Source organism: Pan paniscus, chromosome 3 (genome assembly GCF_029289425.2).
Source record: "Pan paniscus chromosome 3, NHGRI_mPanPan1-v2.0_pri, whole genome shotgun sequence".
Lineage (NCBI taxonomy): Eukaryota > Metazoa > Chordata > Mammalia > Primates > Hominidae > Pan > Pan paniscus.
In genome coordinates, this window is record NC_073252.2 from 39,648,360 (window position 1) to 39,666,934 (window position 18,575).

General features: G+C 39.9%; 1 protein-coding gene and 1 long non-coding RNA gene across 3 annotated transcripts; one reads left to right on the plus strand and one right to left on the minus strand.

The window, feature by feature from the left end:
* The first annotated feature begins 4 nt into the window (after positions 1-4).
* Positions 5-18,537, plus strand: LIAS (lipoic acid synthetase). 2 transcript variants are annotated; one of them, XM_003832187.4, is made up of 11 exons: positions 5-202; positions 1,837-2,009; positions 3,243-3,336; positions 4,571-4,651; positions 6,092-6,248; positions 6,331-6,388; positions 8,568-8,696; positions 11,063-11,208; positions 12,285-12,355; positions 13,990-14,101; positions 17,948-18,537. In XM_003832187.4, exons 1-11 carry the CDS (start codon positions 158-160, stop codon positions 17,998-18,000), a joined length of 1,119 nt encoding a protein of 372 aa, XP_003832235.1. In that variant the 5' UTR covers positions 5-157; the 3' UTR covers positions 18,001-18,537. The 2 variants fall into 2 exon arrangements, with proteins under 2 accessions (XP_003832235.1, XP_034814351.1); XM_034958460.2 differs by lacking the exons at positions 3,243-3,336; positions 6,092-6,248; positions 6,331-6,388 and having other exon boundaries at positions 70-202.
* Positions 8,710-13,478, minus strand: LOC134730186 (uncharacterized). The gene is made up of 3 exons (XR_010111851.1): positions 13,123-13,478; positions 9,796-11,286; positions 8,710-9,529 (listed from the first exon to the last, which is right to left on the minus strand). It is a non-coding gene; the product is annotated as an uncharacterized LOC134730186 (long non-coding RNA).
* Positions 18,538-18,575: the final 38 nt, after the last annotated feature.

Below are 18,575 nucleotides of genomic sequence, written 5' to 3' on the forward strand. Positions count from 1 at the left end.
TATTGCGTCATCAGTGCGCGACGCACGTAAGGCTAAAGCACCCAATCGTGGAGCAGCTTGGCTGCTTGTCATAAATGGAGCGACGTAATTTCGACCTGTCCTTTCCCGGGAGTTAGCGATCCCTCAACCCCTGCACTGCGCTAGTCCTAAAGAGGAAATGTCTCTACGCTGCGGGGATGCAGCCCGCAACCTGGGGCCCCGGGTGAGCGGCAGGGCGAACGGGTTTGGGCGTGGGGTGGGGGGATCCTATCCTTTCAGAGCGCCCATGCCCAATAATAAAGGCCAGTGCATTTACTGAACATTTACTACTAGCCAACGGCAGTTTTAAACGTTTTTCGTGTAATCTCATGTAATTATCCCGCCAGCCCCATGATATAGAGTCTCTGGCATCAGTTTGTTTGCAAGTCTCTCTGGGCCAGTACCGAGGACTTATTTTCTGCTTAGAGTGGTTTGTACCCTATATTTATGGAGCATTGCGGTGAGCACCCCACATAGCTATTCTGTCTTGGACTCTTACTGTGTGTGAGACACCACTCTAGCCGCAGAGAACACAAACCTGTCCGCTAGGCTTCAGCTGCAGACATTGAGAAGTGCAGTAGCAATCGTGCAACACCCTAACAGGCACTCTTTGAGTTGTCGAAGGTTCTTTTGAGATACATGTGCAGACTCGTGGATTCTGTAGTGTTTTGGCTATCTCATACGTTTGTGTTCAGATGTAAAAGCCGAATACCATGATTTCTTATGTTCTTGACTGCCACGTTCAAACACAGAAACAATGTAACCTAGAAAGTAAAAACGTTCATCTTGGCCAACATGGTGAAACCCCGCCTCTATTAAAAATACAAAAATTAGCTGAGCGTGGTGGCGCGCGCCTGTAGTCCCAGCTACTCGCCAGGCTGAGGCAGGAGAATCGCTTGAACCCGCGAGGCGGAGGTTGCAGTGAGCCGAGATCGCGCAACTGCACTCCAACCTGGGCGACAGAGCGAGACTCCACTCAAAAAAAAAAAAGAAAAAAAAAAGAAAGTAAAAACGTTAGGCTTGGTTTTCCCCCTTCCAGTTGTCTGAAACCAACTGGGCATTATTAACCTACGTTTCAACAATTATGCTTATTCAAAGCTCGAGAGATTTATTGCACACTTCACTTTAAACGCCCCTGATTCAAGTCAGGACCAGAACGGTTTTAAACTGTGGCACCTTCTTCAGTTATTGCAGTTCAATCTTGTTGAAAGACAAACATCTAGTTCCTGGTAGGTGGAGTACATGAAAGTCTGATATATGTTAGTTCCAGAGATTTTCGGGCCGGGTGCGGTAGCTTACGCCTGTAATCCCAGCACTTTGGGAGGCCGAGGCAGGTGGATCACCTGAGGTCAGGAGATCGAGACCATCCTGGCTAACATGGTGAAACCCTGTCTCTACTAAAAATACAAAAAAATTAGCCGGGCGTGGTGGCGGGCACCTGTAGTCCCAGCTACTCAGGAGGCTGAGGCAGGAGAATGGCGTGAACCCGGGAGGCGGAGCTTGTGGTGAGCCAAGATTGCGCCACTGCACTCCAGCCTGGGCAACAGAGCAAGACTCCGTCTCAAAAAAAAAAAAACAGATTTCCAAATCTATTCTAAACTCAGTAGTAAACAGTCAACTCTTACTCTCTTTTAGGTTTGGTTCCTTCAGTCATCTTTTATATTATATTCTAATGCCCTAGAATACTAGAGCTCCTAGTTTGACATAATTTCTGAATCACTTTTTTGGCTTTACCCTTCCGTTTAGGTGTTATGATGGGTTAAAACTAAATTATTACGGACTCCACTAAATAAACGTCATAATTAACTCTTTCTTTAGGTATTTGGGAGATATTTTTGCAGCCCAGTCAGACCATTAAGCTCCTTGCCAGATAAAAAAAAGGAACTCCTACAGAATGGACCAGACCTTCAAGATTTTGTATCTGGTGATCTTGCAGACAGGAGCACCTGGGATGAATATAAAGGAAACCTAAAACGCCAGAAAGGAGAAAGGTAATTGAAAATTTGAGATAATTTTAACGTCCCGTTCCTTTATTGTGCATTATTTTCAGATATAACCAAGCCCTAGAATCTGTTTTTAATATCAGACTTGTTAAATTTAGCTAAAAATCATTAGAAAGATGTGATAACAGAACTAGATAGAACAAGTAAGCAGATGAAATTTTTGGAATCTTTCTCTTTTCTCTTGCCCTTACTATGTTACACTGCCATCTCCCCATTTTCTACCCAGCATCCAACTTCTTCAGAGTAAAGATTACTGCTTTGCTACTAGTCTGTTAGATCTGGGTTAGTAGGTGTTGATGATCTAACTTGTGCTTCTCCTAGTCAATTTACATGTGACCTATGGATACCTTGCCTTAATTTAAAAGAATGATGGAATTTTATGTAGAAGGTAGATTGAGTTGAAAGATAACTTAATCCTGCTCCTTCTATATCACAAGTGGATGGAAGTCATGGAGAACCAAGGATACACAGTCTCCACTCCAAATTTTAGATCTTTTTTCCATTGAGTAACCACTATAAAATCTAGAATGTAGAGCAGACAGTGCACAGTTGTGATCTTTCCTCAGTCTAAACAAGTAGAGTACTTTTTGGCAGTATCATTCATGAGGGATGAGATATTCGAAAACTTGCTCATTCTCTTATTAGAATAGTGTAACTCTGCCTTTGCAAAAAAGGTAGACGTGAGCATAGCGCCCTGTTACACTCCATTATTGGTGTTTTCTTTTTTGTTGTTTGTTCTTGAGACAGTCTTGCTCTGTCACCCAGGTTGGAGTGCAGTGGCACAATCTTGGCTCACTGCAAGCTCCGCCTCCTGGGTTCAAGGGATTCTTCTGCCTCAGCCTCCCAAGTAGCTGGGACTACAGGCGCCTGCCACCACGCCCAGCTAATTTTTGTATTTTTAGTAGAGACAGGGCTTCACCATATTGGCCAAGCTAGTCTCGAACTCCTGACCTTGTGATCCGCCCACCTCGGCCTCCCAAAGTGCTGGGATTACAGGCATGAGCCACCACACCTGGCCATTATTGGTGTTTTCTAAAGTGGTTTGAGCAAGGCTAAATTTGATTCTGTGTTCTTACTCCTATGACAGAAATTATAAGAGTTATTCTAAGGTTATAGAAAAAATTATTAACTAGGAATTGTAATAGAAGAAATTAACTTCAAAGCTGTGTAATTATTTGGCAGCATATTTGTTAATAGATAGTTATGTTTGGCTTTCCTTAGGTTAAGACTACCTCCATGGCTAAAGACAGAGATTCCCATGGGGAAAAATTACAATAAACTGAAAAATACTTTGCGGAATTTAAATCTCCATACAGTAAGTTGTCAAAGTGTAAACTATCCCTCTTCACCAAAAGCCATGTTTCTACGTTTATATAACTTAAAAATTATTAATAAATATATAAATAATAGCAAAGAGAGTAAATATGTTAAGTGATACATTACTACCAGGAATGGAAATATATTTAGAATCATTTTTCCGGCAAACAGAGATTTTTTGCCCTACGAGTTTGGAAACAAGGCTTTGTTTGTTTTATATTGCAAATTAGATACATGATTTGTTGGAAAGAATATAAAATTAAATATGAAGGTATGTCACATACGCAATGCCATATATAAACCATACTCCTTTACCTTTAACTCTTCAGTATATAATCTTTCAGACTTTTTTATTTGCACATATGAAGTATATACATTCGTAAAGTTTTTAATTTAAAAATTGGATTTTGGCCGGGTGCGGTGGCTCACACCTATAATTCCAGTACTTCGGAAGGCCGAGGTGGGAGGATCACCTGAGGTCAGGAGTTCAAGACCAGCCTGGCCAACATGGTGAAACCCCGTCTCTAATAAAATACAAAAAAATTAGCTGGGCGTGGTGGCGTGAGCCTGTAGTCCCAGCTACTTGGAAGTCTGAGGCTGGAGAATCACTTGAGCTTGGGAGGTGAAGATTGCAGTGAGCTGAGATGGCACCACTGCACTCCAGCCTGGACGACAGTGAGACTCCATCTTAAAAAAAAAATAAAAATTCAAGTCTGTCCATTCTTACATAATTATGTAAGGGAGTACACCTCTATAGGACATGCTCACTACACTCTAATCTTAATATAGAGTTTGGCAGTTTAACAGCCTTTTTTTTTTTTTTGAAGACAGGGCATTGCTCTGTTGTCTATGCTGGAGTGCTGTGGCACAATTGCCTTGACCTCCCAGGCTCAAGTGATCCTCCCTCCTCAGCCTTCTGAGTAGCTGGGAGTATAGGTGCACATTACCATGCCTGACTAACTTTGATTTTTTGTAGAGGCAGGATTTCACTATGTTGCCCAGACTGGTTCCAGACTCCTGGGCTCAAGCAATCCTCCTGCCTCAGCTTCCCAAAGTGCTGGAATTACAGGCATGAGCCAGCGCACTTGGTCTTAACAGCATTTTTGAATAGTGAATGTCTTCAAAAATATGTTGTAAACAATGAGAAGTTTAAAATGTCTAATCACAGTCACCAACTGTTTAGTTGGTGGATATTGTCAACCTAATGGTGTTCCATTTCCTTTTGCATACAGGTATGTGAGGAAGCTCGATGTCCCAATATTGGAGAGTGTTGGGGAGGTGGAGAATATGCCACCGCCACAGCCACGATCATGGTAGGGCCAGCCTCAACCTCTATGGCTTTAGTCTAGAAACTGAAAGGGACTATTTTGTGTCTTCCTCCTAAAAATGTGCATTATGAATCTCTGGTCAGATTTTTCATTACATTTGCATTTATGAAAAATATTAAGAAAAAACCTGATGGAATAATCCAACCTGTTGTGATCTCACCCTTCTCTGAATAAATCTATTATTGGTTCTTTCATTTATGTGATAGTTAATCACGTGCTGCCTTGAGATACCTCTCCTATCAATGTTTGGAAACATTATTCATGATTGCTTAGCTTTTTATGTGTTTTCTGTTTAATATATTCAACAAGAAGGAGCTGTGCTTTCTGTTTTTACATCCATAGAGACCTGTACATTGATCTGTCATATATTTTATGTCTTTTAAAATCATCTTTTTTTATTATTGAATAGATATAAAAGTATCTTCATAGGCCGGGTGCAGTGGCTCATGCCTGTAATCTCAGCATTTTGGGAGGCCAAGGCAGGCAGATCATTTGAACCCGGGAGTTCGAGACCAGCTGGGCAACATGGTAAAACCTTGTCCATACAAAAAAAAAGTTTTTAAAAATTAGCTGGGCATGGTGGCACTTGCCTGTATACCCAACTTCTGAGGAGGCTGAGGTGGGAGGATCACTTGAGCCCAACAGGTTGAGGCTGCAGTAAGACATGATCATGCCACTGCATCCCAGCCTAGACTACAGAGCAAGACCCTGTTTCAAAAAAAAAAAAAAAAAAAAAAAGGATCTTATAAACTGTGTAAGTTATAAAGAATAACACAACAGACACCCTCATACCTCCAGTTTGAGATTAAAACATTAGCATTATCTTTGAATACCCCTCTGTACCCCCTAAACTGTATATTAGAATCCCATTTTTCAGTTGTGTTTCTATTTTGTTTTAAGAAATGGGGGTCTCACTCTGTCACCCAGGCTGGAGTGCAGTGGCACAGTCATAGCTCACTGCAGCCTCGAACTCCTAGGCTCAAGTAATCCTCCTATCTCAGCCTCCCTAAATACCTGAGGCTACAGGTACATGCCACTACACCAGCTAATTTTTAGAGACAGGGTCTCACCGTGTTGCCCATGCTGGTCTCAAACTCTTAACAATCCTCTCACCTCAGCTTCCAGAGTAGCTGGGATTATAGGAGCAAGCCACTGCACCCTGCTTTGTTTTTAAATTTAAATTTTGTGTCCTTTCCTGATCCCATCCCCTTTCCCCTGAACACTATTCTTATTGCTGAGTTTATTATTTCCCTTTTTAGTTTTATCACATATATTTGTGTTCCTTGACTATCATTTAGTTTTGAATGTTTCAAATTTCTTAGAACCAAACTGTATGCATTCTTTGCAACTTGCTTTATTCTCTCAACATTATGTCCTTAAGGGTCATCTGTCTATTTCATTTAAATTGTAACATTTCTATTCTAGTTGATGGGTGACACATGTACAAGAGGTTGCAGATTTTGTTCTGTTAAGACTGCAAGAAATCCTCCTCCACTGGATGCCAGTGAGCCCTACAATACTGCAAAGGCAATTGCAGAATGGGGTCTGGATTATGTTGTCCTGACATCTGTGGATCGAGATGGTTAGTGTGTCATCATGGCCTCTACCAGAAACTGGCTCTAAATGATGACATCATCCTGAGCAGTGGATTCTTTTGTTTCTAGATATGCCTGATGGGGGAGCTGAACACATTGCAAAGACCGTATCATATTTAAAGGAAAGGTACTTATTTTTGCATTTGTGTAATTTAAGGACCTTTTTGGACCCATATGAGTTAAGTTTAAGTTCATTACCTTGAAGCAGGGATTATTCACTTTTTGAGGAGTTTCATAGTTTTCTGATAATTCACTGGAAATTATGTACACATTTCTTTGAAAAAAGCATATTTGTATGTACAGATACATATTTGCAGAGAATTTTAGGGGCTCAGTGACATGAACTTACCCATAGACCTTTAGCCCATAGAATCCCTCCCTCATATTAGAGCATTAGTCTAAACTTTGAATAATTTTCTTTAAAAAGTATAAACCTGGTCTTCTTAGTAATGATTTTTTTTTTTTTTTTTGAGATGGAGTCTCGCTCTTTTGCCCAGGCTAGAGTGCATGGCACCATCTCACTGCAACCTCTGCCTCCCAGTTCAAGCATTTATCCTGCCTCAGCCTCCCGAGTAGCTGGGATTAGAGGCCCACGCCACCACGCTCAGCTAATTTTTGTACTTTTAGTAGAGATAGGGTTTGACCATGTTGGCCAGGATGGTCTCAAACTCCTGACCTCAATTGATCCACCCACCTGAGCCTACCAAAGTGCGGGACTACAGGCCTGAGCCATCGCGCCCGGCCTGTTTTTTTGGGTTTGTTTTGTTTTTTCTTTTAAGAGACAGTCTTGCTTTGTCATCTAGGCTGGAGTGCAGCGGCCTGATGATCATAGCTCACTGCAGCCTCAAACTTCTGGGCTCAAGCAATCCTTCTGCCTCAGCCTCCCAAGTAGCTGGGACTACAGGTACACTACCATGCTTGGCTAATGTTTTTACATTTTTTTTTAGAGACGGAATCTTGCTATGTTCCCCAGGCTGGTCTCAAACTCCTGACCTCAACCAATACTCCTGCCTCGCCCTCCCAAAGTGCTGAGATTATTCTAATTTTCTACAGCTCAGTACTAGTTTGGCACCTAAGCGCACTTAGTAAATTTTTTAAATGATTCCCTAGTATTTTCTATTTTCTATTTACTATAGTTCATTTTTGAAAAATCTGTTTGCAATCCACTAGGTTTATTTTACAAGCTTCAGTGGGTCTCAGCTTTCAGTTTAAAAAAGCAATAGAACCAAGCACAGTGGTTCACGCCTGTAGTTCTAGCACTTTGGGAGGCCAAAGCAGGAAGATTGCTTGAGGACAGGCATTCAAGACCAGCCTGGGCAACATAGGGAGATGCTGTCTCTACAAAAAATAAAAAAATAAAAAAAAAAATAGCTGGATGTGGTAGCATGTGCCCATAGTCCTACCTGCTTGGGAGGCTGAGGCAGAAGGATTGCGTGAGCCCAGGAGTTCAAAGTTACAGTGAGCTATGATGCACTGGGCAACAGAGCAAGACCCTGTTTTTATTAAAAAAAAATATATATATAGGATATGTTCTTTGAACATCTCTTATATTCATGATAAGGGTGTACATGTGGTCTTTTCTACATCTGTTCTTTCAGGGAACAACTCCAGACACTTTGCCAGTGGGTTTGTGAAAAAATGTGTCAGCTGTTTCAGTCGTTTTTGCTGGTGTCAAAGGGAACAGCTCTGTGACCCAGTTCACATTATAATACTTGGATGAATAGATATAGCCACAATATAAATAGGAAGATTAATGTTTAGCTCGTACTTCGTTTAACAAAGCTCATGACTCAGCAACCCAGAAAATAGTTTTTAAAACCCGTAGCACTTGTGAAATATTTGCCTAGAGGAAGGGAGGAGAGCATGATTTGATGACTTTTTAAAGAAATCAAAATTAAAGCAATCAAATAATACTCACATTTATATAAGAAATACTTCAATTTACTTTCCAATGAGTAAAATTTTATATTTAATGTTTTAATATTTCATATTTTAGTTTCTTAAAATTATTTACTTTTTCTAAAACCTACTCAAATTAGGTTTAAAAGTCTACTATATATAATTTGAAATTCTATTCAGTTTGCCTACAGGTGTGTTTTAACCACTGTGTACATAGTATTTAATGGTCTGCTTTTTTTTTTTAATAATGGTTCATGTATGAACATCTGTATGTTCATACTTTTCTTGACAAAGTTCTAAAGGTTACTGTGTTGAAGCATACTGAACGATTACTGATAATTTCTATTTTGAGGAACAGGTATGTCAGTTCTTTCTCTCTGTTTGATTATTCTCTCTTTTCCCCTTAGGAATCCAAAAATCCTTGTGGAATGTCTTACTCCTGATTTTCGAGGTGATCTCAAAGCAATAGAAAAAGTTGCTCTGTCAGGATTAGATGTGTATGCACATAATGTAGAAACAGTCCCGGAATTACAGAGGTGAATACGTGTACAAAGTAATGTTGGGAAGTTAGGTGGGTCAAAATATGCCATATATTCTTACCTTTTCCAGGGCTGAACTTTGCCATTGACTTTTACAAAGTAAACTCTATTCTTTTTTGTTTTTTAGGCAAACTCAATCTATGTCTGTTACATAAAAATCAGAAAATATCACCAACAAAAACAGCATAAATATCACCCATAATAGTATTTCCACCCAGCAATATCAGTTACTAACACCTTAGTGTTTATATTATAAACACTATATTTATACTACATATTTGTATTTTTATATTTATAATATACTTAATTTTTATATTACAAACATTAAGATGTTAGTAACTCATATTACTAAGTTACTGTGTGTGTTTTAATACCCACAAATAATGAACATCTTTTTTTCTTTTGTTTTAAAATAATATCATACTGCAAATTTCAATAAGTTGTTTGTTTCCCCCTCCCCACAAATAAAGTTTTCAAAGGAGGGAAAAAATTACACTAGAGCAATTGCTTTGGTTGTAATTCTAAAGAAAAGACTTCAAAAATATATTTGGCTGGATGCTGTGGCTCACGCCTGTAATCTCAGCACTTTGGGAGGCAGAGGCAGGCAGATTACCTGAGGTTGGGAGTTCGAGACCAGCCTGACCAACATGGAGAAACCCTGTCTCTACTAAAAATACAAGATAGCAAGGCGTGGTGGCACATGCCTGTAATCCCAGCTACTCGGTAGGCTGAAGCAGGAGAAGAATCACTTGAACTCGGGAGGCGGAGGTTGCAGTGAGGTGAGATTGCACCATTGCACTCCAGCTTGGGCAAGAAGAGCGAAACTCCATCTAGAAAGAAAGAGAAAGGAAAAAAATATATATATATTTTTTTTTTATATTATATATATTCATATATTTTTTTATATATATATATTCAGCACTAATATGTGTAATAAATGATACAGAAGAAAAACTTGTGGCTCACGCCTATAATCCTAGCACTTTGGGAGGCTGAGGCAGGCGGATTACCTGAGGTTGGGAGTTCAAGACCAGTCTGGCCAACATGATGAAACCCCATCTCTACTAAATATACAAAAAATTAGCTAGGTGCAGACCTGTAATTCCAGCTACTCTGGAGGCTGAGGCAGGAGAATTGCTTGAACCCGGGAGGCGAAGGTTGCGGTGAGCCGAGATAGTGCCACTGTACTCCATCCTGGGCGACAGCAAAACTTTGTCTCAAAAAAAAAAAAAAAGAAAAAAACTCATATCATTCAGATGTACTTTTTTAAAAAAGTAGACACTATGCTTTCTTATTCCTAATAATTTCAGTAATTAAGACTAATCATTGGCAAGTAACACTCATGTAAGAAAAAAAGTAAGGATTGTTATCCACATCCATTCAAATTTTAGAAAATTTTAAGCTTCGGGCAAGAGTAATATCATTTTTTTCTTTAATTTTAGCACTTAGCAGTGATTTTATTAGCTTCTACATATGATCTGTGTCATAGAGCCTGAAAGAAGTTACAGTAAACAATAACCACCATTTTCACTAAATCATAAACAGTAGAGACCATAACTTAATTTCAGTGGAGAAATTCTGTTAAAAAGTGATTTCTATAATGTCAGTTTCAGTTATTTTTAAATTCATAAATTTGTTTCTTCTCTTTCCTGTTAACTAGTCTCTAATGAAAAACAATTACAGAAAATAAAGCTGCATTAGAATTGAAATGAAATCCAGTTTAACATCAGAAGCTTTCTGGCCTTTTGGCTTAAAGGATAAGTCATTTAAGCCATGGTGGTTTGGCCATTGTTGAAGTCTAGGACACAGCCTGTTCCAACCTCATCATGATACCACCACCAGTGGGTGCCAGTTTCCCTGGTTTCACTTAAAAACATGATCCTTTCCAGTGAAAATTCCAGAATCATGCATTTCTTTACCTAATATGTGGTAGTGTTGTATACTTACCAGCAGAGGGCAGCTTAGTCTTCAGAAAAGAAATGAACTTGAAAGTTTCAACCCTCTGACATGTGGGTTCAGCTTATTTTTTTCTTTGTTCAGTATGGAGACTCTCTTACTTCTGCTTTTTTTCTTTTCTCTTCTAATTTTTCGCTTCAGAATTCTGGTTTCTCAATGCATAAACTGAAGTAATTTCTTCCATTCTACTTTTCTCTGCCCCAGGCTTGAGATAGAACTAGGGAGCCCAGTGAGGCCTTTTCTTTCCTAAATTAACAGTTAGGCATCTGTGCATAAATGCTACCTTTGAACTATGTGATTTAAGATAATGTGCAGAATGTACTTCTCTGGTCTTTCAGGTTGCTTGCATAACTATGTACTTGGTTGAACTTGTAATTCTTGCTGACAACAGTCCTGCTGTTTTCCAGTAAGGTTCGTGATCCTCGGGCCAATTTTGATCAGTCCCTACGTGTACTGAAACATGCCAAGAAGGTTCAGCCTGATGTTATTTCTAAAACATCTATAATGTTGGGTTTAGGCGAGAATGATGAGCAAGTATATGCAACAATGAAAGGTAAAGAAATTGAAAAATGAAAAATCTTTCCCATGTAATTTGAGTAATAGCAGGAACCCACTCACTTTGAAGGCCCTTCTAAAAACAAAGAAAAGTATATGGTTATAGATGGCAGCATGAAAAGGAAACCAACTTGCACATGCACCCTCAAATCTAAAATACAAGTTAAAAAAAAAAAGAAGCAAAGGAAATAAATTTTCTTGGAATTTCATGGAGTGATATGCATGACGCTCAGGATACAACATTTATATCCCATTTTATTCCCCATCCTTGCATCCACTGAAAGCATGATTTCATCCACTTTTCTCATTCTATCATTGGACACTTTTGGAGAGCCAGCCTGGTACCAGGCACTGACAGTTCATAGATCAATGAGACTAATCCAGGCCTCTGAGAAAGAGCTTACTTGTAGCATTGTCACATAACATGGTGTGCTTTGGACTTTGCTGAACTGTAGTCCCGTAAGTCCATTTGCTTTGTGATTCTTGGACTTTTTAAACTTTGGAATTTCAAAGTTTTAATTTTAGCTGAGGACCCTTGGACTACTTGTAGTTATTTAGTGGTTCAAAGAGTAATAAGTTCATATAGTAATCAAGACCTGCTGTTTACCACATTGCACACAGTTTATTAGAAAGATTCTGATATGTCATAGTTTAAATCACAGCCCCCATAGCATATCTTGTGCATTGAGTAAAAGCCTAATGCAACATATTTGCTCTATAATATAGATGCATTGAGGTTTTTGCATATACCATTTCCCATACCTTTTCTACCAAACAGACTCCTACTCTAAAATACCCTCCACTACTATTTTAGCATTGATTCCATAGTATTAGAAGTATTTATCCTTGTATGTATCAGCCCTACATGACTGTCTTAATTATTATTGTTTTCAGTCCTTACCACAGTCCCTGGCACATAATACTTTTGAATGAATAGATGTTGTCTTATTCCCCAACATGAAGATTATGGACTGTCATAAAGTTCACACCGTTTTAAAATATTCCTTAGGAAAATTATGCTTAGATCTACAATTAAAGTATTTGCTAATGTAATTTGTGCTTTTCTTCCTACAGCACTTCGTGAGGCAGATGTAGACTGCTTGACTTTAGGACAATATATGCAGCCAACAAGGCGTCACCTTAAGGTACACGTATCTTGATTTGCTTTTTTTTTTTTTTTTTTTAAAGATAGAGTTTTGCTCTTGTCGCCCGAGCTGGAGTGTAGTGGCACGATCTCGGCTCACTGTAATCTCTGCTTCCTGGGTTCAGGTGATTCTCCTGCCTCACCCTCCTGAGCAGCTGGGACTACAGGCGGGTGCCACTACATCCGGCTAAAATATACATATATATAATTTTTTTTTTTTTCTTGACACAGAGTCTCGCTCTGTCACCCAGGCTAGAGTGCAGTGGGGCAATCTCGGCTCACTGCAACCTCCACCTCCCAGGTTCAAACGATTTTCATGCTTCAGCCTCCTGAGTAGCTGGGATTACAGGCACACACTACCACACCCAACTAATTTTTTTGTAGTTTTAGAGACAAGATTTTGCCATGTTGCCCAGGCTGGTCTCGAACTCCTGAGCTCAGGCAATCCACCCGCTTCGGCCTCCCAAAGCGCTAGGATTACAGGCGTGAGCCACCGCACCCAGCCCATGTATAGCTTTTGACTCCCAAAAAAACATAACTACTAATAGCCTTCTGTTGACCGGAAGCCATACCAATAACAGTCAATTAACACACATTTTGTATGTTACATGTACTTATATATATATGTATGTGTGTGTGTATATCTGTATATACACACACACATACACACACACACACACATATATATACACATCTTATTCTTATGATAAAGTCAGCTAGAGAAAAAATTTTTTTAAGAAAATCGTAAGGAAAAGAAAATATATTTACTAGTCATTAAGTGGAAGTGGACCATCATAAAGGTCTTCATCCTCATCATCTTCATGTAGATGAGGACGAGGGAGAAGAGGAGGAGTTAGTCATGCTGTCTCAGGGGTGGCAGAAATGGAAGAAAATCCTTGTATAAGTGGGCCTGTGCAGTTACCATGTTGTTGGAGGCTCAGCTGTATTCTTATAAGTCCCAGTTTTCATTTTATTATCTACATAAATCAGCTACGTTTGCACATATTTGCTGCCTCCCCCATTCTCTTCACAAATTTCACAACTCAAGTGAACCTAGAGAAAAAGAATTTAAAAGTTGGGAAATGGCACTCATTTACACTTGGTTATTGTGTAACTTGTTTTTGTTATGTTAGAGCCAGAGGCGAAGAAAGAATGGGAAACCATTCTTTCTATTTCTATCATGGACATTTATCCATTCATTCAAGAAGCTTGTGTTGAGCAGTGACCATGTGCCAGTCACAGTGCTAAGCAGAAGATACAAGTTGAGTAAGACAGTCTTGTCCTCAAGAATCGGATAAGCATGAGTAATTCTTGAATTTAGCTGTTAACGAAGGAAAAATATAGATAAATAATATCTGTAGATAATCTCTTCTTTCTCTGTCCTTTGGAATACCCAGTGTAGCACAAAATTGATATGCTTCCCTGTCTCTGTAATTCCCTGTATTTACATCCCAATAGAGTGGCCAAAAAGTAACCAGTAAACACGTAGTCAGGGAGGAGGGAGAGGACAAAAGCCTGGGGGTGGGGGCAAGATAAATTATGCAGTGAAGAGCATTCTGCATACATAGGTATAGACTTTCTGCAGAATCAAAGTGGAATTCTAAAATCTGATCAGAAGTAATTATTTAAATCTAGGTTGAAGAATATATTACTCCTGAAAAATTCAAATACTGGGAAAAAGTAGGAAATGAACTTGGATTTCATTATACTGCAAGTGGCCCTTTGGTGCGTTCTTCATATAAAGCAGGTAAGTTAGATTGTGGGGCATGGTTTCATTTAGGCCATTAACTTTCCACATTAAGTTCTACCACCAGTCACTAAAACTCTTGACAAATTCTAATACCTTTGGTGGTCTTGGTAGAGGGCGTAGTTTTTTTTCTGGAACATCCTTAGGAGCTTTGCTCCATGGGGATCATATTAAGAAAAGTTTCTCTTAATCTTTTGTTTCTTAAACAAATTCAGCCCCCTGCTTTGTAACTCAGCTACTATAGTAAAAGCAGAAACAATTAGTTTATTAATTTTTTCTATGTGTAGATTTCAGTAGTAGGTTATTCAGAAATGACAGAGCATGTCAAGCATCTAATAGGGTTTTCTGAGAAATACATATTTATTTGGAAATGATGCCAGCTGCATCTCCAGACTCAGTTTCAATCAGTTTAAGCACTGAAAAGTATCTATTTGATAGCATTGCTTGCATCATTAAATTTCTTTGTATTTTTCCCCCAGAGGCAACAGAAAAATATCCATAAGATTATTTTTCTCCGTAGGAACGTTTAGTTGTTTTACTAGCTACAATGCAAATTTTTTTTACCTTTGGAATTTCAGCTCTTATTTTAATCAATAGCTTGAATTGATTTATAAAAAGAAAATCATTTTCCAAGGGATAAAAAGTCATGTGATAATGATTGTCGGAGGATCCAAAAGAACATATCTGAAGACCGAATGTAATCTAGAAAGTGTTTATGATGTCCCTGTCAGTTGGACTTAACAATTATAATGATTAAGAATAAATTGGCTGGCCAGGTGGGGTGGCTCACACCTGTAATCCCAGCACTTTGGGAGGCTGAGGCGGGCAAATCACGAGGTCAGGAGATCGAGACCATCCTGGCTAACACGGTGAAACCCTCTCCACTAAAAATACAAAAAAATTAGCCGGGCATGGTGGCGGGCACCTGCAGTCCCAGCTACTCGGGAGGCTGAGGCAGCAGAATGGCATGAACCCAGGAGGCTGAGCTTGCAGTGAGCCGAGATTGTGCCACTGCACTCCAGCCTGGGCAACAGAGCAAGACTCTGTCTCAAAAAAAAAAAAAAAAAGAATAAATAGGCCAGGCAAGGTGGCTCATGCCTGTAATCCCAGCACTTTGGAAGGCAGTTGGATTACTTGAGCCTAGGAGTTCAAGGATGCAGTGAGCTATGATCGTGTCACTACAACTCCAGCCTGGGTGACAGAGCAAGACACTGTGTCTCAAAAATAAAATAAAAAAAAGAAACAGCTAGGCCAGGTGTGGTGGTGTGTGCCTATAGTCCCAACTTCTTGGGAGACCGAGGCAGGAGGATCGCATGGGCCCAGGAGTTCAAATACAGCCTGAGCAACATTGTGAGATCTCATCTCTTTATTTTTTATTTTATTATTATTTTTTTTTTTTAGATGCAGTCTCTCTCCATCGCCCAGGCTGGAGTGCAGTGGCGCAATCTTGACTCACTGCAACCTCTGCCTCTCAGGTTCACGGCATTCTCCTGCCTCAGCCTCCTGAGTAGCTGGGACTACAGGTGCCCGCCACCACGCCTGGCTGATTTTTTGTATTTTTAGTAGAGACGGCGTTTCACCGTGTTAGCCAGGATGACCTCGATCTCCTGACCTTGTGATCCGCCCACCTGGGCCTCCCAAAGTGCTGGGATTACAGGTGTGAGCCACCGCACCCGGCTGACCTTGTCTCTTTAAAAATAAACTAGGTATTGGCCAGGCGTGGTGGCTAATGCCTGAAATCCCAACACTTTGGGAGGCCGAGGTGGGCAGATCACAAGGTCAAGAGATTGAGATCATCCTGGCCAACATGGTGAAACCCCATCTCTACTAAAAATACAAAAATTAGCTGGGCATGGTGCTGCGCACCTGTAGTCCCAGCTACTCGGGAGGCTGAGGCAAGAGAATAGCTTGAACCTGGGAGGCAGAGGTTGCGGTGAGCCAAGATCCTGCCACTCCACTCCAGCCTGGCGAAAGAGCGACACTCCGTCTCCAAAAGAAAAAATATATATACAAAAATTAGCCGGGCATGGTGGTGTGTGCCTGTAGTCCCAGCTACTTGGGAGGCTGAGGCAGGAGAATTGCTTGAACCCGAGAGACAGAGGTTGTGGTGAGCCAAGATCATGCCACTGCACTCCAGCCTGGGCAACAGAGCAAGACTCTGTCTCAAAAATAAATAAATATATATATAAATAAATAAACTAGGTATTTTTTTTTTTATCTAAAGTGATGATGTTTTAAATGATTGCTTTATATATTGGGGTCTAAATCTTAAATATGTTTAAATTAGACAAATTCTATTTGAAAAAATTAATGCTCCAGTATTAGTAATATTCTGTATGTTCCTAGTTCCTATAAAGACATTTAAGGCCGGGTGCAGTGGCTCACGCCTGTACTCCTAGCACTTTGGGAGGCCGAGGCGGGTGGATCACTTGAGCCCAGGAGTTCAAGACCAGCCTGGGCAACATGGCAAAACCCCATCTCTACAAAAATACAAAAATTAGCTGGGTGGCTGAGTTGCTGGGTGGTGGTGGGCACCTCTAGTTCTAGCTACCCAGGAGGTTGAGGTGGGAGGATCACCTGAGCCCAGGAGGTTGAGGCTGCAGTGAGCTGTGATCGTGCCACTGCACTCCAGCCTGGGTGACAGAATGAGACCCCGTCTCAAAAATAAATAAATAAAAATAGTAATTTAAAACATTTTAATGAACTAGTAGCTCATCATAGTTTGAAAACCCAAGAATTTGATTCAGCACTGACTGACAGAATGTGGGGACTTTGAAAACCAGTAATTGTAAGTGATTTAGTCTTCAAGCAGCACTGCTGGCAAGCTAAAAATACATGTGAAGGATAGAACCACTATCAGCTTCTAGAATGGTTAGAGTAATGTCCTTTGAAAGGAGTTTTTCTTTTGCTAAAGAAAAATTTCTAACATAAAAGGAAGTAAATTATGAACTTTCTGATGCTTTCTAAATTACCAGGAAAAGATCAGATTCTGGTATATGATGAGCATTAGACTAAAATGATGGATTAGGGTCTGATAAAGTTGGTGCTACTCCCACGACATTTGGAGGAGGTATGGAGCAGCATGGATTACTTGGCTGGGTTATGAGCCTTGGGATTTGCAGAGATTATATGTAGATAGACTCATCACAGTTCTACTCATATGTAAGATGACAAAGAGAAGTTAATCAGACTCCTCGTAAAATCAGGCCTCTAGTGCTGCACTCTACCAATAAGCATTGAGTCATGCTGTAAGAGCAATAGACTAAATGGAACACTAATGGCCTAAAAAGAGAATGTGCCCTCTAAGCTGCTAACTTATTGCGTAGGCACAACTCAGGCAGTGGGGAGAAAGCCCATTACAAATGAAGAGCTCTTGCTTCCCTAGAGGGGAATAAGCTAAAGAGATTCCATCAGATGCGTCTGCTCAACTGCAACGAGGTCTGTTTTATAAACATCAGATCCAGCCTAATAATGTAGCAAAATTGCTCTTGGAAATGAATTTTGCCAAGAGCAATACTTTGACAGTGATGAGGGATAGATAGTGCACATAAAGTAGAATTAATGTGCAGACCCATATATACAGTAGGGTCACCCTTTGTAATATTGGCTTACTAGAAAGAATAATAGTAGGAGACTCTAGTCATTATTGCTGGGGAGAAAGGCCAAAGATAATAGGGGATATTTAGGTTAGAAAAATATTGCCATTGAGGTTTGAGAAGAGAGAAGTGCCAATAAATACAAAAGTCTTCTTTAAAGGGGAAACACCAAAAATATAATTCTGAAATAGTTGTCTCACTGTTATTTACTTTAAATTGATATTAATGTGTTTTCCTTTTTCCTAAATAGGTGAATTTTTCCTGAAAAATCTAGTGGCTAAAAGAAAAACAAAAGACCTCTAAAACTTCAACAAGACCTTCAAGATCACAGAAATTTTTAAAATTTGATTCCAGTTAATAACAGAGGTGGTGCCAGAATGCCTGGACTGCAGTGGATGTACCCCACCTCTTTGCTTAAAAAAAAAAAAGTCAATAGCCAGGCATAGTGGCTCACGCCTGTAATCCCAGCACTTTAGGAGGCCAAGGCGGGTGGATCACCTGAGGTCAGGAGTTCGAGACCAGCCTGGCCAACATGGTGAAATCCTGTCTCCACTAAAAACACAAAAATTAGTCAGGCGTGGTAGTGGGCGCCTGTAATCCCAGCTACTCGGGAGGCTAAGGCAGGAGAATCACTTGAACCTGGGAGGGGGAGGTTGCAGTGAGCCAAGATCGCTCCATTGCCCTCCAGCCTGGGTGACAAGAGCAAAACTCCATCTCAAATAAATAAAAAGGAAAAAAAGTCAATAAACTGTACAAATTTAATTACAGTAATTCATTTGGCTTTTAGTGTATCTTGTTTGTCCCAATTAAACAATTGCTTGCTGTGATGTAATCTTAAAATATCTTTGTAAGAATTTTCTTTTAACATAATTTTAAAA

Coding starts and splice junctions, on each gene's coding strand:
- LIAS (XM_003832187.4), top strand. CDS start 158: ATGTCTCTACGCTGCGGGGATGCAGCCCGCAACCTGGGGCCCCGG. Junction 3,337..4,570: donor GGAATTTAAATCTCCATACA/GTAAGTTGTCAA, acceptor TTTTGCATACAG/GTATGTGAGGAAGCTCGATG. Junction 4,652..6,091: donor CCGCCACAGCCACGATCATG/GTAGGGCCAGCC, acceptor TTTCTATTCTAG/TTGATGGGTGACACATGTAC.